The sequence below is a fragment of the Psammomys obesus genome, unplaced genomic scaffold, assembly GCF_907164565.1.
Source record: "Psammomys obesus unplaced genomic scaffold, mPsaObe1.curated_primary_1811, whole genome shotgun sequence".
In the NCBI taxonomy this organism is placed as follows: domain Eukaryota; kingdom Metazoa; phylum Chordata; class Mammalia; order Rodentia; family Muridae; genus Psammomys; species Psammomys obesus.
Window position 1 is genome coordinate 13,676,139 of NW_026596125.1, and position 23,049 is coordinate 13,699,187.

Below are 23,049 nucleotides of genomic sequence, written 5' to 3' on the forward strand. Positions count from 1 at the left end.
CAACTGTGTTTATGTTTATTATTTATTGAATTTATGCAGTACAGGTTGTAGTCATGTTTTATGAGAGTTAATTGAGTAGTTTCTAAGTCAGCAGTTCTGTGGATTATGTGCTCCCTCTGATGTCCTGCTTCAGAAAACCAAGATAAAGTAGTAAAGAATGTTTCTTTTTAAAGTGGTAGACAATTTAAAATTTGGTTCTGCCACTTTCCTGGCTTTGTAGCTTTGGGTAGAGACTTTCAGCTCCTGTTATCTTACCTATAAATCAGGACAGTAACATTTCATATAGGCCCCCCACAGATCTACATTCTACATATAGAAAAGTCTGTCCTGCTGGCTATTGGCTTACAACTTTTCTAGTGTCATTGGCAAAGAGTCTGTGTTTTGACCTTGAAAATAGAGGTTTAAAAATCCATATGTGGCCAGGTGCAGTGATGTACACCTATAATTCCAGCACCTAGGAAGGCAGAGGCAGGCAGATCTCAGAGTTCAAGGCTAGCCTGGTCTATAAACTGAATCCAGGACAGCCAAGGCCTCACAGAGAAACCCTGTCTCGGAGGGGAGGAGGAATCCTAAAAATCCATATGTGAACTTCCACCTGTCCGAATAGAGTCTCTTCAGTGTTTCCATAAAGCTCTTAAGCAAAAAACCTTTGTGATTTCATTGGTATAGAGGGTGCTATACAGTGGGGTTTTAAAAAGTATCCCCAGTTGATTTGAATATGCTACAGTTTGAAATCTACAGTTAAAGTTTTAAGAGTAATATGTTTTTTCTTCTCCTCTCTAAACAGGTACACTGGAAAACCTAGAAGAACTATATTTGAATGACAACCCCAACCTTCACAGCCTCCCCTTTGAGCTTGCTCTCTGCAGCAAGCTGTCAATCATGAGTATTGAGAACTGTCCACTCAGTCACCTACCACCTCAAATTGTTGCTGGAGGGCCTTCATTTATTATTCAGTTCTTAAAGATGCAGGGTCCATATCGTGCCATGGTTTGATACAAACTGCTGGTCCCACACACTGTTCAAAAATAGACTGCCATTAATGTTTCATATCTATATCTGTATCTGTGTGGATATTGATCTATGGCAGATTTATAAAGACTGCATTATGTGTTTTTGCTAATAGAGGAATCATAGCCATTTAGATTTTTTTAATTATGTAAAAAAAAAAAAAGCTTGTATAAGTTTTCTTTGCTAAATTTGATGGATGTTTTCCTGTTGTGTAATCTGATATGCCAGTTTGTTTAAAAATCTTCCAAGAAATTAATGAAGTCATTAAATTTAAGGGACAAAGTAGTATAGTTAGATATGTTTCTCTTAGGAAAATGTGGGCCAAAAATTTTGTTGCAGCTTTTCATATACATTTCCCCTTAAAATTGTCTGATCTTTGTAACATATAGGCCCTAAAGGTAGAATTTTTCTTTAATTTATTTTGAAATTTAACTTTTATATATTGTTTACATTCAGAGTAAATCACTGAATTATTTTGATTTGCTCTGTTTTAATCAGTCAGATAGAGTTTATATTCTCTGTTAAAGAATTTGCATCAGCTAGTTTAAATATTAAAAGATACTTTGTTGAAACAGCTGGCAACCAGAAAATATGCATTTAGAAATCAAAATTCATACTAGTATTATTTCTTTGATGAACTGTAAAGCAAATATCTGAAGTGAATCTTTGGGGTGGGGGTATTCAAACCTTTCCTAGAATAAGTATGTTTTACTTGGGGAGCAGAAATGTGTGGTGAAAGGTTTTCTTTTCTTTACTTTTCTTCCCCCATTCCTGAAAGTTGCAGATCCACAAAAGTTTAACAGAAATTTGGCAAATAAATAACACATAAACACACATTCTATATATGTATATACAATGCTATATAGATATGTATTTATTATATCATAAACTACAATAGGTAACTATAAAGACTTCTCCCTTCCCTTGTACAATGAGATGAATGTCTCTCTCTCTGAAGATTGCAGTATATGTATGTTTCAAGGTTATTTAACAGTGTGCTATGCTTTTATATCTTGACTCGCCTTGTATATCTTTCTGTTCTGGAGTATCTGTGTCTAAGCACAATATCTTCACACTGTGCTGTAATTGCTGCTGAACTAATGCACTTTCCCCATATATGGGGCACTGGCTTCAAACAATTCAGTTCAGTACCATTACTTTCAATCTCATCTTTCCTTTGTTGGTAGGCGGTAGCACAGTTATGGAAAAATGGCACATTGACACCATTGGTAGTTCTGTGGAAGTTCTGTAGGACGTGCATGTAGTATTTGATAATTGTTTTGTTTTGCTCTTTTGCTTTAGCCTTTACAAATACCAAACTGTAAGTGTGTGCCCCTTACATGTTTGTTTTTTTTTTGGGGTGTTGGTACAGGTCAGTTTAATTATTGAGGGGACCCCACAGAGCAAGTGCATCCTGATACAATCCTAAAACACACCTCCCATATAATGAGTAACTATTATATATAATTACATACTGCTGCTTGTTCTTTTGTGTTGTGCCCCCCAATTTTTGTGTATTTTGTTCTAAACAACTATTTTTAAAAATTAAAACTAATATAAAGATAAATATTTGGACTTTTGCTTTTCCTGGCACTCAAACTCAGAATTGGGTTTGGTGACAAATCTGTGTTCATAATTGGCAAATTTGTAAGGAGCAACTAAGAAATGAAAGGCAGGTAAAGATATAAAACCCTAGAATGCTTAAATGTGCTGTAAGACTATTGTAGATGTTCACGGGACTTTACAAAATAATATTCTTTCTTCTTTCCCATATACTGTGGCTTTCAGTTAAGATTTTGTTTATAAAAGGAATTTATTACAGTTCTACCTAGAGCTTGTGTGTGTGTGTGTGTGTGTGTGTGTGTGTGTGTGTTTTAAATTCATATGCAGTTGTATTGATATTAAGATCATAGACTTTAAACTTGAGAGGTAGTGGTCTGGTATCTTTTCTTGTAAAAACATGGTTTCTCAAGATGAGAATATATGAAAAATATTAAACAGTTTGTTTTCCCTACATTTATTTAAATTATTCTACAACGGAGGTGGGAAATGGCCACAATCTCACATGTAGAACTAACATTCATATAGATAGTGTATAGTCTGCCTTTTCAGGATGCAAACTTTAGATCTTCTTTATGCAAGCTGTGTTGGAAGATCCCTTTAATTTTATGATGTTTTCTACCAGGAAACCAAGCTGGACTCCAGGTGAGGGGTGGATACTTGTGAAATCAAGATATTAATTCTTGCATAAGGGATGATGATGACTGATGATGAGTACACATGAGTTAAGTTTTTTCTGAAATGCGCCGTATTTAAAAGTTTCATTTTTTTTTTTAAAGAATAATGTTTAGACCCTCCTTAAGATTTGATTAGTAAAATAAGAATCATAGACTGTTATCTTAAACATGTAAATTTTGGTTTGTTAATTTAGAACTTAGAAGGGAGAGACGGTGACTTGTAGGTGAATTCTAATGAAAACAGTAGAGATAGAAACTCTGGGAGAGACAGTTAATTTGTACTTCAAAGTTGGGGAATGCAGTTGGGATGAATTCTGAAAGCTCGAATTACAAGTTTCTAATTAATCTTACATAGTCTGAGCCATTTAAAGTGAACCAATTCTGGGCTTGGATATGGCTAAGTGTGAGGTGTAGTCTAGCATTCACAAGGTCTTGGTTCAATTCCAGTACTCCCATCCCCACAAAATACAAACAAGGACTGACTGCATCATAACAAAAAAGAAATGTGTGCATTCAACCAGGAGTGATGCTTCAAACTCAAGGCTGGTGCAGGATGAACTCAAGTTTAAAAATATTCTGGGTGCTGTATTAAGACGTTGTCCCCCCCAAAAAAAAACCTTCAAGTATGAAGAGCTTGCTACTCAGGATGTCCATGTCCTGTTCAGTTGGAGCTGCAAGTCCTCATGAGTGCTTGTATGGCTGGCCTTGGAAAATGTCAGCGGCCACACTTTTCTAGAAGGACGCTCTGGAGCCTTATCGGCCATCTTTCTTCCCCCCCCTCCCCCCCCCCAGCCAAGCATCCTTAAAGTAATTTTTACACCATGGAGTTTTGATGGGTGGGGCCTTGCCCCCAAGGTATCTGTCCTACTGTGCAGTGCCTAGCTTCTCTGCTTAAGAGATCTTAATCTCTTAAGGATCACGGTGAATCAGCAGTTGTTCCAAGTGAGTTTCATACTTCTTTCCTCAGCAAACAGTATATTTCAAATCCTATGTTTGTTTGTTTGTTTGTTTGTGTTTTCAGCTATCATTACAAACTTGGATAAAAGCTGTAAGCAGCCTAAATTTACTATTAGTCCATTACTTTTAAATCCAACAGTCAATTACTCTTAAATCTCAGCATATAAAGCATAGCCCATTTCTCTGTCAGAATGTAACATGAAAGGCCTCCAGTATCCATTCCAATCTCTCCCCCTCTCCCACCTCGGGAATGTAAGTAGATTGTGCTGGCCATGTTTTTGTCAGCCTTCTGCTCTTGTGAATTCTCACCAGAACTGCCCGTTGGTTTCTGACTCTAGGGCTTTGGCCTGTTGCCGTTGTCCTCTTTCATGGTCCTTCTCAAATCACAGTTCCAGAAGCCTAGTTGGTACCAATTTTGTGTATTTTTTTATTTGATAGAAACGAGAGGAAAGGTTTGCTGTGTTTCAGTTTCAGAAAGATTTATGTCTGGTTTGGAATGGAATGCAGGGCAAAAGTGTTCTGTCTGGCAGTGGAATGTGTGGTCCTAGTGGAACCAGAAGTAGAAAAAGGCCTGTGGAGTACATTTGAATATTATGTAGTGACTACCAGCTTTTAAAACAAGCACTGCAAATTGTTCTTCATGTAGGCTGCCTTTGTAATTATCCAAATAGGAATTTAATGGCTTTTTCTTCTAGTGTTACTTGTTCATGTCTTTTTAAAAATAATTTGGATTATCAAAATTTCATCTTGTTCATAAACTTTTGAATATGACCCATTTTTTTTTTTCTGAACCCTTCAAAAACTTGCCTTGTTTAGGGTTTTTAAGGGGTCAGTTGTGTGTTGAGTTATAAAATTAATTTCCCCCTGTAAACCTGACTATGTTACTTTCAAGATGAGGGAGTTTCTGGGAAGGGACTGGCTTACATTCTCAGTTAGTGTCACATCATTGCTGAAAGTAGAAGCAACAACATCTGGCCCCTTGAGCAGTATTGTAGTCTACTGTGTTGCTTCCGTCACAAATCGTAACACCCGCACAGCTCTGGCTGAAGTTGGTTAACAGATGAATGCTGATTTAAACATGTCTCTAGTTAAAATAAGCCAGTGGGAGTTCATGCAGACCTTCCAGCCTGGAAATACATATACTAAACCCAGTTTTACACTTGTCATCCTTCTAAGCCAAAACATGTCAAGTGCAAGACTTAAGTCTGCCGCGTGTGTGATCTTTACACTATCTGTAGTTATTTCTGTTTGCGTAGCTTTCTTTACTAAATTTGTTTTACTTTGGGTGATGACTTTAGGCGTTTGAGAATGTCTCCATTCTCAGATAAATCTATTAGAAGTACATAGTCCAGTGAAACACTCCTAGTGCAGTGTTCTTTTTTCTGTCACACTGAAGGTAGGGGCGAGGTAGACCTACCTTTCTAAAGTTTTGGCTTTAGAAGAGGTTGTTTTAGAGCTATGAGTACAGGTCTTCCTGGCAGTAGTCCTGACTGGCCTCAGGGAGTCTAAGAGAGTAAAGGAATGGCAGATGTCACAGCCAGATTGTACTTTTTTCACAGGACCCAGAATATGTCTAAACATAAGTCAGTAATAGTCATCTTTTGTAGGATGGTTGGCTTAATTCTGTGTTTCTTTGTTTTCTCATATCTTAAGTTTGGAAAGTATAGCTCCATCCTTGGAAAAGCTAGGACATAAGTATTTTCTATGTTGTGTAACTTGGGAAGAGATAGTGGACAGCCCACTTCAGTTTGCTTTCTTGCTTTCTGGTTGAAGATGTGATCTTTTAGCTTCCTGATTCAGCTGCCTGCTGACAAGCCTCTTCCCACCATTTTGTACTCTGCCTCTGAAACTGTGAGCCAAAATAAATTCTTCTCTAAGTTGCTTTTGGCTGTTGTGTTTTCTTACAGCAACAGAAAAGTAACCAATACATATACTGTGCTAAAGCTGATCAGTGTTGGTTAGCCACATTGACATAAAGTCTACTGACTTTAGAAGAAGGAAAATTATCAGAGGTAAAGAGACAAAGATACAATCTCCAGTGCGGCCAGTGACTAAGAACACTGTCAAAATATGTAAGGCAAAACCAACTGCAAGAAATAGGTCAGGCCAAGGTCAGCTTACTATTGTAAGTTGGAGACTTCACCCCTTTATTAGAAATTAATTTTTTGGAACCATGTAATCTTGAATTTCCTTTATAAGTTTATGCTAAGTGAAAATTAAAAATACAAACTTGGCAAAATGTTTGTGGAATGGTGAGAGCAAAGGCCAGAGGAGCAGTTAGAACATCTTCTCTATATTTAAAATGAAATTTTTCTTCTCCATTCTGCTAGGTCCTGGATTTCGGTTTCCCGGATTGAGTTCCATTTCTCTAAGGGGCAGCTAGAGCACTTTCGGGCAAGGCCTGAGCACCCTAGGCTGGGGTGTGGAAAAGGTTTTCCACAAAGTGTTAACAGTTTAGTTCTTTTTAGAATGAGTGGAAACTTGGGCGTTTCATTGTGGCAGTGGGAACTCGGGCGTTCCAAAGCCTATGTATGGCATTACAGCTCTTGGTTAAGCTGCTACACTGAGCACGGCAGAGGTGCTGGCGAAAAAGACCACGCCTGGTCCACTTGCAGGGAAGGCACAGGCCTGCTGAGGCCCAGGCCCAGTGAGATGGAAGGCAGGCCCAGGGAGGCCAGGCCCAGCAGGTCAGAGGGCAGGCCAGCTGAGTTGTGGCCCAGAGGGGGATGATGAAACTCAGAAGGCCATAATGGAAGGCTGATTCGATCACGCAGCAGGCAACCCCAGCAGCGTGTATGCGCTCCCAGCACATTTATGTGAAATCAAGGATTTACAAACCTTGGGCAGTGGGCGGGATTTCTAGGGTGAATGTTTTTGATTCACTGGGGTCAGGGATACTTGACTTACATATGCCTCATTTTCCATGCAGTAGCATGGTTCTATCACAAGAAAGGAGAATGCAGTATTAAATTATCCTAGGGGCAAGGGCAAAATCTCTAAGTACTATTGAAGGTCACTGCTAAAGACTAATATCTTTAAGAGGATGGGGCATTTCTAGGGATAGCTAGCTAGCTGAAAGGGTCTGGCCTGTAATCTGCCCTGAGGGCTATGTGACAAAATCTGGGCTTGCCCAGATCAGGGGGACCTTTAAGAATCTTGCTGAGAAAGGGCAGTCTGTCATCATAGACCGAGTGCAAATAAATGGCTATCTGGTGACAGCAGACTTCAACCTAATCCAGCAAAGCCCCCCTCCCCAAATTAAATCTTTTAAAAAAGGATTTACTTATTATTTATACAGCATTTCTGTCTGCATGTGTGTTTGCTTACCAGAAGAGGGCACTAGATCTCACTATAGATGGTTATGAGCCACCATGTGGTTGCTGGGAATCGAACTCAGGACCTTTGGAAGAACAGCCAGTGTTCTTAACCTCTAAGCCATCTCTCCAGCCCCAAAATGAATTTTTTATTCTTAAACAAACAAACAAAAACTGTAAAAAAGAGCAAATTTAAAACAACCCAAAGAAAAAAGAGAGTAGAAGTTGATAAAATGTGAAATTAAAAGTTAATAGAAAAAAAAAAATCAATGAAACAAAAACAAGTTATTTAAAAATATTAGTAAACTCAAGCTTCTAGCCAGGCTCCTAATTCTTGTTATAAAGGAAGTCAAGAATGTCACAATAGCTCCCGTAGTATAAAAAGGATAATAGATACTATTAAAAAATCTCTATACTCTTAAACTTGATAGCTAAAACAAAACAGGCCAATTCTTTGAGAGATACAATGTGCCAAAATTTATATGAGAAAAAAAAAGTGTATTTATGCCTAGTTAAGAAATGGAGTCTGTACTTATATTCAGTAGAATTCATCAAACATTAAAAAAAAAAATTAAAAGGTTTATCCAGCTAGTTCTCTACAGTTCCTTCCAGAAGATGGAAGGGGTGGGAGTGCTGTCTTCATTCTTTGGGTTCAGAATCACCCCAAACACTAAACTCAGACAAAGTCCTTACAATGAAAGATTACATACAGATATCTCTTAGGAACATTGATGCAAAGATCCTTAACAAAATATTAACAGATTTTATCTATAATGTATAAAAGAATTATAAGTGACCAAGCATTTTTTTTTAATGTTTCAATGCTGTTTCAACATTAAAAGACCACAGTGTAATGTATTAGACCAACAGGTTAGGAAGAAAAGTATCACATGATCATAACCATTAAAACAAACAAAAAATGCTTGACAAAATTCAGCACCTTTTCTTGGTAAATTTCAATAGCTGATTTGCCAAAGAAGCAAAGAATTCAGTGCTGTCTGTCTGTTTATGTATGTATGTATGTGTCTAGCTAGTCTACTTATCTGCCTGTGTATCTAATCAAATTTATGTCCTGATACCTAAAGTGAACTATATACACAAACATAAAATGTAAAACTAAGCTCCTCTTCTGTCTGGAGAGCGAGAGACCCAGAACATCCAACATAATATTGAAAGCCAGAAGTCAGAAGGCTGGCTGGAAACTGGATCTGCAATCAAGTTTTAGGTATAACATGAAAAGAAAAGCATAAGTTGAATGTCATTCTTTTTATTTCTATGCAAATGGCACTACCAAGAAAATGAGAAAAAATTAAAACAACAACAAAAGCACCATAGACTGAGAGGGAATACTGGCAAGTGATATAACTGATAAAGACTTTGATTTGAGAGCACATGGGACTCTTAAGGTGCAGCATAAGGGAATGACATTTAAAAATGGGCAATTCAAGTCATGCGGTGGTGGCACACACCTTTAATCCCAGCACTTGGGAGGCAGACGCAAGCTCAAACTTAAGAGTTCCAGGACAGCCAGGGCTATTTCAGCATCAGTCACCCGGGAGTTGAAAATGAGTAAGAAGCCCATGCAAACCCTATTAAAGCACCAAAAAGAAAATTACCAAAGCTGGCAAATTGCTCATTGCTGGTGGAAACAAAATGTACAGTCGCTTAGGAAGATGGTAAAAGTACCTGAAGCTGGCCTCCAGCACTTCCTGTCCACCCTGTCCACAGCACCAAGACTCCCTTCCCTCTTGGCTCCACCTTTAGAAAGAAACCTTCCCCTTTTCATTCTGCTGCCAAACTCTTCCCCAACTGGAACCACTCTAGTGGCTGAGTCAAGAAAGTGAAACAGAGAAATTAGAAAATTATTCTCCTTCAAATCTTCCCATATTCTCTGGTTCACAGAGGACCCTTCTCTAGCTCCCTGGCAACAGAGATGGAGTTTCTTGATCTTTTTCAGTTGCTCACACCTACCGCTAAATTCCAGCCTAAAGAACTGATAGGCTTGGTTCAGGTAAGTAGGGGAGGAGGATTTCCCCAATAAGTGGACTAGAAGAGGAGCATAAGGGGGAAAGAGAAAGGGAGGGTGGGACTGGGAGGTGAAGGAGGGGCCTACAGCCCAGATACAAAGTGAATAAATTAAAACTACAATAATAATAATAATAATTTTAAGAATTCCAGCCTAAGACCCAGAGGACCAGAATTGAGGAATGGAAGGTAAAGACATTTCTAATGTAGATTTCTTCAGTTTTTATCTTTTCTTCTTAATCTGCCCTCTAATGCTTATGTTTTTATATATTGCTTTTTGTGTTTTCCAGATGTTTTAGTTGTAATGCTTAGTTTTTCACTGGAATGTTTGGTGACAGAGGGAGGGGTTGAGATCTATTTGCTTCATCAAATACCTCTGTTGCAGTGGAGTGCATCTTTTAAATTTCTCTATTTTGTCTCTTTTTTTTTTTTTTCCCTTATGATTGGACAAAAAGTTGTCTTGAAATCTGATCTTAGAGTACTATCATTGCTGAAAATACTTTTTTTTTTTTTTTTTTTTCTAGACAGGATCTCACTATCTAGACCAGGGTGGCTTTGAACTCAGAGAGCTCTCCCTGCTTCTGTCTTGGGAGTATTGGGATTAGAGGTGTGTGTCCCACTACTCTCTGCTTCTATTTTGAGTATCTACAAGCCCAACATAATACTTCCTCTCAAAGAGTCCTCAGAACAGACTGAATTATGTTTTGTGTGTGATTTTCATCAATGGACCTGACTCATCGAGATGCTCAATATAGTTTTACTATTAATCAAAGCTCTTGCATCCATTTATCCTAGTAAGGTGTTCTAATTACACAGAGTAGAAACCAAATGGAAGAGTAAAGTAGCTGTGTGGGCTGTGGAGTCACTCAGAAGCTGAGGAAGAGAAAGAGGGGATCACCACGCTGCCTCACAGCTGTGCAAACGGACACAGCTGGGACAGACATGGTGGCTTCTGTGCTGAGATGTGCTGAGAACCCTATGGCTCCTTAGAGGTATTAACCTGGGCTTTTTCTCTTTCCTCCGTGCAGGGGAGGAGGAAAAGCGAGAGCAGAGCAAGAGTGCAGAGAGGACGAATCTGCTCCTTAGTGAAGGTGCGGAGTGCTGCATCCATCTTGTTCAAAAGCCATTTCTGGCCCTAGATTGAACCGAGTTTCATTTACCTGAATCAATCTTTTTCCTGTTCTATTTTAAGTAGAATTAATGTTAGTTGTGGAAGAAAGCACCTTGGAAGCATCTGTCTGTCTAAGTTTCCTGAACTTTAACAACTGGATTCCCTTCCTCCTCTCTGCCTCCTAGTCCTCCAGTCTAGTCTACACCCAATTCTAGAGCCATTTGCAATCGTCAATCCTGCTTTTGAGTTGCCTCCAAAAGAGGTGATTCCTAGTTTTCATCTGCTAAAATTTTAACGTGGATGACCTGTTGAGAGGCTTTTCCTGGTAAGCCCAACTTCATTGGTTCTCTGGATTTCACCAGTGTTTGCACCTCTTCTGGGGTAAGGAGCCCTGTGCATCTGTCTCCTCCATCATTATGAATTGTTGAGAATGTCTGACCTGTCATTCTCACCCTTCCCTCACACACACAGATTTAACCAAATGTATTAAGCCTTTCAAAGCTATGTTTCTTTCTTAGATGCTCATTTTGCTTTTCCTTCATATTTCTAGTGCTGGCCAGGTTTATTAATAATCCATTGTTAAGACTGTCAGATCACAGGATCTACTTGCATTGACATTCAGATTAATAAAGGAGAAAGTGTTGCTAGGCCAACAAAAAATACCCAATGTACATTTTGTAGCCATTAAACCAAAATCTGAGCTGAATATTTTCTGTGCGTTCACACATTTAGTCTTCACTTGAAAGCCTGGTTGTGGTGTGTAAAACTATTTCCTTTTTCCCACATGAAGAAACTAGGGCCCAGAGAAGTCAAATAAGTATAGTTGTATTTTTTTTTTTAAGTATAGTTTTTAAATGGCAGAAGCAGGGCCAGAACTTCTGCCTTTCACTTCCAAGTCCAAATTATCAATGGTTCACTTGGATTGCCTCTTAAGACCTCTCAGGGAGGAGTTTCTTTTAGCAAGGAAGGGTTGTGCTTGATGTTATTGACTAAGGAGAACAGGAAAAGATAATTTTAAGTAATAGGCATAACTACATTCATAGTCTCCCTCTCTCTCCTCTCTCCCTCCCTCCCTCTTCTCTTTCCCCCTGTGCCCCCTTCCACTTCTGTCTCTCCCTGTGTTTCAGGCACATTGTCTCCATGGTATCTTTGAGCAAACATGAAGGGTGACTCACTTTACCTAATTAGATTAATGGAATGTTAGCTTAAGAGTTATTATTGTTGGTGACAAATGTCGCCTTTGTGCCCATGGGCTGGTGCCTCTATCTCACATGTCAAGTGCAAGAACAAATAGCCATTGCTCACCATAGCCAATTCAGGTGTTGCTTTTCCTGTGTCTGGACAAAGAAGACCATTATTCCTTAGCTGGTTGCAGAGTGGAGGCACTATCTGTGAGGACTGTCCCAGAACGCTGAGGTAGATGATGTGCTTAGAGTCACACTTTAGTCCAGACAGCACATTAGGTAGAGGAAGACTGCAGCAAAGAGTCTGGTAGGCTCAACCTTCCTTGGCATCCTCAGAGTGATCCTGGGATGCAATGATCCTGGGATGCATTGGTGTCTTTCTGGTCTTCACTGGAGACTTTCACAGAAAGGAAAACACCCGGCTTCAGTTTCCAGGCCAGGGCACAGTAGGCAAATGCTTCAGAGAGACAAAGATGAAGGCAGAGGCAGGGCTTACTGCCTTAGCTTGTGAACAGCCACAGATACCTGGTATCAGTCTAAGACAGGAAAGGGGAAGAAGACAGCTCTTCATATCACCCCAGGAAGAGACCCTTTCCTCTGGCTCCTATCAATGTTGCAATAATCATAGGATGCCCAAAAGCTTCAGCACAGGAAAAATAAAATGGAGTAGTTAAGTAAGTTAAGTAAGAGCTCAGAGAAGGCACAGACTTTCCTCTGGTGAGTCTTCTCTCCTCCCCTGTCATTAGCAAGACAGTGAGTGAATAGATGTTTGTGGCTCCAGCTGTGTGTACAGCATGAGGTTGAGAACATTGTGTTCCACACCTGCTCATCATGTTCAGATGGGTAAGAGTGTTGTGTTTAAGTACCATCTCTTGTGGGGGTGGGTAGAGGGAAGCTTGTCTTTGACTGTGTGGCAGATTTCTATTTGAGAGAGTTTTCCAAGCTAATAGGTATGTAGTTTTTCCTTAGACAATCAAATCTTCCAAAACAACAAACAAAAACCCCAAACCAAAACAACAGTAGTAGTAATAATTTTCTCTCCTACTCAGCTCTCCATTTCTGTTAAATTGAAGTTACCATCATTGTAAGTGGATTAACTACCTTTCATTGATGTAGCTAAATAACTAACAGAAACAACTCATGAGGCTCACATTTCAGAAGGAAAGAACATCATGGTAGCAAGGAGCTTGCCTCATGCCCAAGGGGAAACAGACAAGGACCAGGCATGACCTTCAAAGGCATATTAGTTACTTTACTTTTCTTTCTTTCTCTCTCTCTCTCTCTCTCTCTCTCTTTCCCCAGTTTTTTTGAGACAGATTTTTTTTTTTCTGTGTGTAGCCTTGACTATTCCAGAACTTGCTTGTAGACCAGGCTGACCTCAAACTCCTAGAGATTCATCTGCCTCTGCCTCCCAAGTTCGGGGGATAAATGTGTGCACCATCACTAGCAATGTAAGGAAGAAGGTTCCTGCTGCCACATAGTTTGATGGCCTACAGTCCATCATGGTGGCCGGCGGGCAAGGAGGCTCATGTCTTAGCCCTCACCCACAGTCAAGGACCTGAGGAGTGATCAAGAAGTCAGGCTGTCCCCAGTGACTCACTTCCTCCAGTAAAGCTCCGCCTCCTAAAGGATCCACAACTTCCTAAGCAGTGCTGCCAACTGAGGCCACTTGTTCTAACACATGGGCCTGTGGGAAACATGCCACATTCTAACCACAGCAAAAGGCATGCCCTCAATGACTTATCTTCTTCAGCTAAGTCTCACCGTATGTTGCCACAACCTCCCGGGATCAGACTGTGAGGAACATTTTGTATTCAAGCTCTGTAACATTAGGGCTGAGATGCTGAGGCACATTTGGATCTTGCTTGACACTGGAACTGGCTGTAATTTGAAGACCAACAGATTGTTTAGCTTAAGCAATATTCACTTTTTTGGCAATCATCTAACTGACACAATTAGATTACCTCTGTTGACTTAAATGTTCCATGTAGGAAAAAATACAAAATGAGAGGGTCTTTGTCTCGGGTTTCTATTGCTGTGAAGAGATACCATGGCCTTGGCAACTCTCATAAAGGAAAACTGGCTTACAGTTCAGAAGTTTAGTCCATTATCATCATGAAAAGCAGCATGGCAGCGTGCAGGCAGACATGGTGCCGAAGAGGTAGCTGAGAGTTCTACATCTGGATCCACAGGAAGCAGGAAGAGAAAGTGACTCTGGGCCTGGCTTGAGCATCTGAAGCCTCAAAGTGTGCCTCAGTGACACACTTCCTTCAGCAAGGCCACACCTACCTCAGCAAGGCCACACCACCTAATAGTGGCACTTCCTGTGAGCATATGGGGGTCATTTTCGTTCGTAGCACAGCTGAATCCTGATTTGCGACTGAAGTATTAGACATCTTGGTCATCTACTTGTGGGCCTGTTGCCTTGTTACCTCAGTCAAATGTGGAACTCATTCTTTCATTCATCTCACAAGCATTTATAAAGTCCTGTGTATTGTGTATGTATTTATTGAATTACTTAGTTGTTAAAAATGCAAGCACCAGACCCCCACTTTAATCCTAGTAAACTGGTATTCTCAAGGGGTCTGTTCCAGAAATATTTATTCAGTGGTGCTGGGCATAGAACCCAGGGCCTCATACAAACTAGAAATCTCTTCCCCCAGAAATGTCATTTGTAAGCATCCCTCTTCAGAGGTGTTCCACAATTAAAAGGCGAGCCCACCTTGTGTGTGAGTGGGTAGGCCTGAAGAGTAGTTTATTCAGGCTAATACTGATACCCAGGAGAGGAGCAGTTCTCATCTCTGCCTGCACTCTCTCAGAGACCATGAGAACTATTCAGCCTCCATACAGTGTGCCCAGTGCTACGCCAGGACATGGAGCATGGGAAGCAGAGTGGGACATACATTGTGCCCACACATACCCTGCTATAGTAGTCACAGCTGGAGGAGAAGACAGGGATAGAGGGGTCACTTCCCAACCCCTTCCTTCCAAAAGGATCAAAGTCATTATGTAACAGAGGATTGCCATCATGTCTGCATCTCCCAAGTGCTGGGTTACAGGTGTGTGCCACCCTGCTTGGCCTATGTAGCCAGGGTGCTGAGGATTGAACCCAAGGCTTTATACATGCTGAGTAAGTACTCCCCAGGAACTACGTTCACAGCTCAGCTCTCTAGATGGGCCTTTGCCAATGCTCAGAGGGCAGAGCCTTACAGTTTGGTCAGGTGGTGGTGGAAAATTTCTTGGGCTTCCATTCAGGAAACAAAGTCCAATAAATGGCTGGCAATGTACTTAACCTTGCTGACCTTATTTTCCCCATTTATATAAGCAAATGGGTGGACAAAATAACATCTAGCTTAGAAACTGTGTGCCATTGTGCTGACCTGTGGTCAGTGCTAGGAAGCGGCGTCTTGGTTTTTATTTTTACTAATAGCTATAGACCTTCGTGGGTAAATCCCGAGGTGGCCTCCTTCAGGCCACCAATGCCAGCATCCACTGTTTGAACTGCCTGAGCTCCTTTGGGGTCTGTGAGATCACTCTAGAGGCCTGCATAGCTGAGATTCAGGGCTGTGATCCTCAACCCAAGCTCATTCTTTGTAGCTTCATTGGCTTTACAAAAATCTTCACATATTTTGGACACTTTCAGTCATGTCTCCAAATGAGCACACTGGCAATGCTCCAGCTCCTGCCCAGCAGCTCAGAGCAGAGCTTTAAGACAAGGAACAAGCATCTCAACAGAGAGAGGACAGGCAACTTCCTTGGTTTTCTTGAGACTCTGAGGAAGTTGTCTCAGCATGGTGACTGGGGCAGAGCCTGCCCACCAGGGGGAGGGGTGGGAGTAAAGGTGCCGAATTCAAATGAGACACCGGAGAAGGAGTCAGGAGAATCATACTGTATCGCCAACGGAGGGGGGGGGGGGGCGTCGATGACGACGACGACTCAGGGTCAAAGTCAGTATTTAGCCCACAGTCTTCAGCCAGACCTGAGCCTGTACCTGGTTGGCCAGGGAAGCCTTTGCTCAGGTCGGCTTGGACCTTGGCTCCTGGCTTGGATGACTGCACGTAACATTTGGATCTAGTGATCTCTTCAGTATGACAGATGCTTCTTCAGGTCTTATGTCCACTCTGCTGATCTTTCCTGCTCTCTGGGACTTCATGCTCTGCCTGCTGCTCCTTGGAATCGTGCAGATGACATAGTGAATCTGGTGCTACCAATACTCCTGCCTGAGGTGGGACATCCAGCGTGCTTGGAGACCTTGCCGTTCACTCTCATGCGCCTACCTTTCTTATCATTTTTGGCAGCGCCCTGCCCTCACTGACAGATGCTGTGTAGAAGTGTGTGTGTGTGTGTGTGTTGGGGGCAGAGGGGTAGGCCCGTGTACGTGGAGTGAGAGTTTAACAATTTTTTTACATTTAATTGTGCAAATGTGAAATATAGTGTGTTAAGTATGTACTGACTGGGTCGGGTGGGTAGCACCTCTTTCCAGAACTGTAAAAACCCTTTTGAGTGACAATATTAGCTGCATACATTTGCGGAGCGCAGTGTGACCCTTTAACGCGGGCACACAGTAGGTGCTGATTAAAGCAGCGGGCTGAAGGCTTCCATGCACTGGCACGCCTCTGTTCCAGCTCTTCATAAAAGAGCTGTATCTCAACAGCTGCTCAACAGTTCCAGCAGGTGAAAGCTGGGCAGAGAGGAAGGTCCAAGAATCACATGCGTAGGAGGTTCCGAGCCTCACTCTCGTTGGAGGTAGACACATACAATCCGAAGATTTCTGCGACACGACACAGTGCAGTTTAAAATCTGGGTGTCGTTCCCCCCCCCCTCCCCCGCCACCTTAGATCCAAACTTGTCCCAAGGCAGGAGAAGATGCAGCAAAGGACTAGAGACTGGCGCCCTCAAGTCGCTTTCCAGCCGTGACGACCAGTGGCCAGCAGGTGTCAGTGCGCTCTCGTTCTGTCAGGGATCTGGGCCTACCCCTCCGGGACCCTTCCCCACCGCGGTTCACAGGGGCGCGGTGCGGACTGCAGGCCACCAGGGCCGCGTAGACAGCTCTATAGCTGCGAGGATAGAGTCCTTCTCTTCCCCAAGTATTCGTAACTCTGGCCTAGCCTCCTCACGCGTGGGTGCTCGTCCATTCCGCTCCAGTGCTTCCTTCGCAACCTGCACATGCTTACCTCTCCAGGAGCCTTTCATCCCGGCCGTTAGGAGTGCCCGAGCCTGGGTCCGGGATGCTTAGCCGGCGATCCTTCCGCAACGCTGCATCTCCTGTTCGGGTCCCAGCACCCTGGCACTCTTTCCTACCGGAACCCCGCTAGATCTGTGCGCTCCTGGGTGCCCGCTACCGTCTCCTGGGCCAGCCAGTAGCTGCAAGGCCAACTCCCAGCAGGGGCCGCTCCCCACTCCTAGCCTCTTCCTAAGGACCCTCTCTCACCGTACCCGCCTATCCAAAAGGCCGGTCCAACCTACGAGGCAGAGCTCTCTGGGGTCCGACGCGGATGCGGGCTCTAGACCTAAGGAGGGGAGGCGCGAGGGGCGGAGGAGGGTCGGCTTCCCACGTGGGGGCTGACGCCGGCTGCTCGGCAACGCCGGCTTCATCCCGGGGCTATAAAACCAGTCCACCCCAGCGCGGCGGAGCAGCAGCGGCTCCCTGTTCGGCGCAGCCACCGGCAGCCGTCGCCCGCCGCCCGCCGCCCCAGCGCCGTCAGCCGCCAGTCCCGCGTCCTGCTAAAACTCTCGCGCTCCTCCGACCCCCGCCGGCTGCGCTGCGCTCGGCGCCCGCCGCTCCCGGGAGCAGCCGCCCTCGCCTCGGCCGCGGCTCCGGGAGAGCGACCGCTCCCCTGGCTCGGCCCCGAGGACGGAGCTGGGGCGCCTTCATGCGGCCCCCGCACCCTGCACCCCTCCACCGCCCCCGGCCCCGAGCTCCGCGCGCCCAGCCCCAGCCCCAGCAGGGCGCGCAACTTTGGAAGTCCCGCGGCGCTCCGAGAGGAGGCAGCGCCCGGCCCGCACCACCGCGCCCGGCGGGAGCGACCCAGTCGGACATCTCTTGGAGGGTGTAAGGAGACCGACCTAGGACCCCGAGCCCGCACCAGCACCCCTCCGCCGCCTCTTGGGGGTAAGACTTCCTGCTTTCGCTTAGCTTAAGAGTCGAGGTGTAGACGCCTGTTTAAATACATTTGTATCATTTTCTGACATTTTCCCAAGTCACCAGGCCACCGATCATTTCTTTTCTCTTTTCTTGAAGAAAAAAATTCTCTCGCCACCAGCTGGCCCTACCCTGTCCTGCCACTTAGAAATAAAACTTGGCCACTCCGGAGGAGCGGGGAGAGGGAAGGCGTCCGCGCGGAGCGTCGGAGGCACAGCGGGCAGCAGCCCATGGACCAGTAGCGGCGCCCAGCTTGGGCCCGGGCTCCCCGCGGCCCTCTCCTTATGTGAGGCGCGGCGGGCCGAGCCGCGCGCCGGAGGAAGAGGAGGACCCACGGCCGCGGGGCCGGAAGGCGGCTGGCAGCAGGCCCGGGAGCAGCGCGCCGCGTTCATGTTCCGCCAGGAGCAGCCGCTGGCCGAGGGCAGCTTCGCGCCCATGGGCTCCCTGCAGCCGGACGCGGGCAACGGCAGCTGGAACGGGAGCGAGGCGCCCGGGGGCGGCGCCCGGGCCACCCCTTACTCCCTGCAGGTGACGCTGACGCTGGTGTGCCTGGCTGGCCTGCTGATGCTGTTCACGGTGTTCGGCAACGTGCTGGTTATCATCGCCGTGTTCACCAGCCGCGCGCTCAAGGCGCCCCAGAACCTCTTCCTGGTGTCCCTGGCCTCAGCGGACATCCTGGTGGCCACGCTGGTCATTCCTTTCTCTTTGGCCAACGAGGTGATGGGTTATTGGTACTTCGGGAAGGTGTGGTGCGAGATCTACCTGGCTCTCGACGTGCTCTTCTGCACGTCGTCCATCGTGCACCTGTGCGCCATCAGCCTGGACCGCTACTGGTCCATCACGCAGGCCATCGAGTACAACCTGAAGCGCACGCCGCGCCGCATCAAGGCCATCATTGTCACCGTGTGGGTCATCTCGGCCGTCATCTCCTTCCCGCCGCTCATCTCCATAGAGAAGAAGGGCGCGGGCGGCGGGCCGCAGCCGGCCGAGCCGAGCTGCAAGATCAACGACCAGAAGTGGTACGTCATCTCGTCGTCCATCGGCTCCTTCTTCGCGCCTTGCCTCATCATGATCCTGGTCTACGTGCGCATCTACCAGATCGCCAAGCGGCGCACCCGCGTGCCGCCCAGCCGCCGGGGCCCGGACGCCTGCTCGGCGCCGCCGGGGGAGGCCGAGCGCAGACCCAACGGCCTGGGCCCGGAGCGCGGCGCGGGCGCCGAGGCCGAGCCGCTGCCCGCCCAGCTCAACGGCGCCCCGGGGGAGCCCGCGCCCGCGGGGCCCCGCGACCGGGATGCGCTGGACCTGGAGGAGAGCTCGTCGTCCGAGCACGCCGAGCGCCCGCCGGGGCCCCGTCGACCCGAGCGCGGGCCCCGGGCCAAGGGCAAGCCCCGGCCGAGCCAGGTGAAGCCGGGGGACAGCCTGGCGCGGCGCGGGCCCGCGGGGCCGGGGCCGGGGCCGGGAGAGGAGCGCGGCGGCGCCGCCAAAGCGTCGCGCTGGCGCGGGCGGCAGAACCGCGAGAAGCGCTTCACGTTCGTGCTGGCCGTGGTCATCGGCGTGTTTGTGGTGTGCTGGTTCCCGTTCTTCTTCACCTACACGCTCATAGCGGTCGGCTGCCCCGTGCCCTACCAGCTCTTCAACTTCTTCTTCTGGTTCGGCTACTGCAACAGCTCCCTGAACCCGGTTATCTACACCATCTTCAACCACGACTTCCGCCGCGCCTTCAAGAAGATCCTCTGCCGCGGGGACAGAAAGCGCATCGTGTGAGCGCGGGCCCTGCCCTGCTCACGGACACTGGCACGATGCAGGCGCCGGGCTTTGAGGGGGCGCGTCTGCGCTTGCAGCCCCAGCACTCCGAAACCCCGGAGCCTTCTGCTCCACGTTTTATCTAGCTCGGAGGGAAGTTCTGGCTGAGAGGGACACACACACGCCTTTTGGCAGTTGTCATGGTTGTTCCGACCTCGGCCGTTTTCCTGGGGCTCCCACTGATCAGTATTGTTTCTGATGCTATTGTCACCCTCTCCCCTAGTCTGACTCTCCCAAGCTCTTCCAAGCAAGCGCTCTACTAGAGAGGGCCTGGCTGCCAAAGGGTTAATGACCAAGATTTCCTAGCCATGGCTAATTACCACCCTCCCACCTTTAAAAAAACCCCTCCAGGGCAGCCCTGCCTGCCCTCCCCAGCCCCGCTGTAAATATACATTATTTTTTATAGCGTACTTTGGGTTCCTCCGCGTTGGCCTTGACGCAATGTTGGAATCATGGCTGTGCAGACACCCTCCAGTCAGACACAGAAGGTGGCTGATCCGGTCCAGACCAAACTCTTTGCAATGCAAGCCCTTTTCTAGTGTCATTCTGTTGCTCTCAGTGCTTTTCACCAGTAACTGGTGACTGTCTCTTGGACACGGACCTGCTTTGAGATTTCCTGACATGGAATGGATTCTGTTCATTTTTCCCCCGTGCCTAACAGCATAATTGCCTTTTCCTATGTAAATATTACAGCGATGGACCAAGACAGAAGGAAATGAACCTTCCGCCTTGCATCAGCCCTGTGTATAAAGCCATTATTCTCTGAGGCACCATTTGCCCCAGTAACTCACTTTCAAACAGACTTTGCCGTTCTTCCCTCCTTTGGGGCCAAGGCTTGAAGAAGAGTGTGTCTGTTTGTATCTTGTATGTGTGCGGCCCTCCCCAGAAAGTGCTGACTAAGGCAGAATCATCTAGCTGCTGTTTTTAGACACACAGGAGTGGAAATTATGTGGAAGAAACAAACCTGATACGATTTGCCAAGGTAAACAGTGAGAGAAGACAAATGGGCCTCACTGTACAGTGCCAAGAGCTCTTAGGTATCAAAGTGTTACCTTCCCCCCGCTTTTCTGGCTGAGATCATGTCACTAATGAATTGCCAAAGTCAGGGAGTGGGCAGAGACTTCGTGTTTACAACCCAGTTTCTACTTATTCTAGGTGGACAGTGGGAGGCCTGTGCTGATTTCAAAAAGAAAAACTAAATGTCGGCACTTGTTGCTCAAGACAAATAAAGTTTACAGATCAAATGTGAAATAAACATGGATTAAGTGGTCCTCCTGTCTGGATTGAGTTTTCGAGTCTTTGAGCGATGGGGTTATCTGGTAACACACTTTGTTTGAGCGATGGGATTATCTGGTAACACACCTTGTTTGAGCGATGGGGTTATCTGGTAACACACAGTGTGTGAACCCCTGAGCAGATACAAACAACTGTGTGTTGCTGCCAGCTAGCCAGTGTGTGCCTATCGGAGACACCGCCTTCTCGAGTCTTTTCAGGAATGCTAGGAGTTAAACCCTGTTGTTATTTCCATTTTACAGGTAGAGGAAGAGTGCAGAGGGCAACTGGCTGACTCAGTTAGCAGGTGTGTACATTCACCTTATTCTGTTCCATCCGGGTGAAACGTCTGCGCCCTGACCCCGGGGTTCCCACAGGGGTGTGAATACTCCTCTGAACGTTAGTGCACCGCACACCCAGGGGAGGGCACCCAGTGTGCGGTTGTATGTACCCCAAAGTGTCTCCATGTCCCAAATAGCTGTACTCCTTAGAGTGTAGATCTGTCCCGAAGTGTGACATGTGTGTACGAGAGCCTGACTACGCTTCAGATGGGCAGCATACCGTGAAGGTGCTAACAGACACTCCACAGTAAACACTCCACAGCCTGGCAGAGGCACCTGAATATGTTAGTTGGTGGTTGAATTCTCTCTAGCAGAGGCATGCTCTCTTGTTCTCTGTCTCCCATCAATATCTACTCCTTTGCTTCAGAGGGTTCAAGACCCTCACAACAGTTGTTACAGCACTTTAATGCCAGAAAGGTCTTGGAGATATGATGAGCCCAGTTCCTACCACAGCTGAGAGTGTGGGCCGGCGGAATTAGCTTGCTTAGGGTCCCACAGATGTAGGTAATGAAGCCTTGGCCTCAGGCAGCCCTGAGTTAGGAAGCTGCTGGGCCCTATAAAGGCTGTGTGGAAGGTCTCCTGCTGTGGCTGGGTGGCGAGGTCTCAGTGAGGAGCTGGGTTTGAGGGACAAAGACGAAGGCGTGATGTGGTTTTGATGGGGGAACAGACTTTGGAAGCACATGTGGGCTGTGTGCAGACCTGCCCTGCACGCTCCAGCAGTGGATGCCAAGTGCCTTCTGGACGTTGGTACGGTGAAGAGGTGTGTGCTGGGACCGAAGGTGGCTGGCTCTGGGGGAGACCCAGGGCTGAGGAACCTGGGAGAGGAGGAACCTGGGAGAGGAGGTCCCGTGGTCGTTTGGGCTCTCCAAGCAGACTGGAGAGAAGGCAGGTGCTTGACTCTAGTCACCCTTGTTCAGGGGCTTCACAAATCACCCTCAAGGCCTGCTAAGACTGGCTCCCTGGCTGAGGCTGAGGCCTGCTCCCACTCTACCTCGCCCAGGCTCCAATCCCTCTGTTCTAGGGCACCCAAAGGCAAACAGTGCTAGACAATAGGCCAGCTTGGCAGGCCTCCAGGACCAGAGCGGTGTGACCAGGCATGGAGACAGATAGACACATAGCTCACTGTTGGCTTTATTCTGCCCTGCTTGCTGAGGAAGCATTTGCCTTGCCTGTATCCTCAGGGGCCAGTTGCTGCCTAGAAGGAAAAGTGAAGGCAGTGTGTGTATGAGGATGGTCTGGGATCTCGGCATCTCCCATACATTAGCAGAAAAGCCTTAGAAATGGGTTCAGCCTAGAAAATGAGGACTTGAGGGCTGGAGCCCAAGCTCACTTACTGCATTTCTGAGTTCACAGTGAGGCTTGCTGTTCATGGTAAAGAGCCTAGTGCCATGCTGGGCACTGCGTGACAGTTCTCCTTTCCTGCATGCACCGTGTTAAGTCGTCCTTTCGTCCTGTGGGAGCTGGCAGTTTTCACTACTTTCCATGAGCTTCAGTGTAACGGCACAGAGGAGGGATACGGTCAGAAAGGAGGTGCCGGTGCAGCCACTGACACTTGGCAGAGGGCAGGGCGTGGCGATTGGCATTAGCTCCAGCACCCCCAGAATCAGCTAAGGCCTTGGCTTTGGTTTCAACAGCCTGTTCTTGGGGGTGGC

The 23,049-nt window shown here is 46.3% G+C and overlaps 3 protein-coding genes across 6 annotated transcripts in view; all 3 read left to right on the top strand.

Moving 5' to 3' along the window:
- The window catches only part of Shoc2 (SHOC2 leucine rich repeat scaffold protein), an 84,392-nt gene extending 78,306 nt beyond the window's left edge, over positions 1–6,086 (top strand). For all 4 annotated transcript variants that reach the window (XM_055591487.1, XM_055591489.1, XM_055591490.1 and 1 more), the window contains one exon: positions 788–6,086. In XM_055591487.1, coding sequence (XP_055447462.1) covers positions 788–996 — 209 coding nt within the window. In that variant the 3' untranslated portion in view covers positions 997–6,086. The remainder of the gene's footprint in view (positions 1–787) is intronic.
- Positions 6,087–9,452: 3,366 nt separating this feature from the next.
- LOC129665208 (uncharacterized) lies at positions 9,453–18,229 on the top strand. Its single transcript, XM_055591754.1, has 5 exons — positions 9,453–9,530; positions 10,573–10,635; positions 16,800–16,932; positions 17,355–17,951; positions 18,081–18,229. Exons 1-5 carry the CDS (start codon positions 9,453–9,455, stop codon positions 18,221–18,223), a joined length of 1,014 nt encoding a protein of 337 aa, XP_055447729.1. The 3' UTR covers positions 18,224–18,229.
- Positions 18,230–18,352: 123 nt separating this feature from the next.
- Positions 18,353–19,822, top strand: Adra2a (adrenoceptor alpha 2A). The gene has a single exon (XM_055591755.1). The coding sequence runs from the start codon at positions 18,372–18,374 to the stop codon at positions 19,743–19,745; it is 1,374 nt and encodes a 457-aa protein (XP_055447730.1). The 5' UTR covers positions 18,353–18,371; the 3' UTR covers positions 19,746–19,822.
- Positions 19,823–23,049: the final 3,227 nt, after the last annotated feature.

Bases quoted from the DNA above. Each gene is read 5' to 3' on its own strand.
- LOC129665208 (XM_055591754.1), top strand. From the start codon at position 9,453: ATGGAGTTTCTTGATCTTTTTCAGTTGCTCACACCTACCGCTAAATTC. The intron at 10,636-16,799 runs GTGCGGAGTGCT...TCGTTCTGTCAG, and splicing joins GAATCTGCTCCTTAGTGAAG to GGATCTGGGCCTACCCCTCC. The intron at 17,952-18,080 runs GTAAGACTTCCT...CTTTTCTTGAAG, and splicing joins CCCTCCGCCGCCTCTTGGGG to AAAAAAATTCTCTCGCCACC.
- Adra2a (XM_055591755.1), top strand. From the start codon at position 18,372: ATGTTCCGCCAGGAGCAGCCGCTGGCCGAGGGCAGCTTCGCGCCCATG.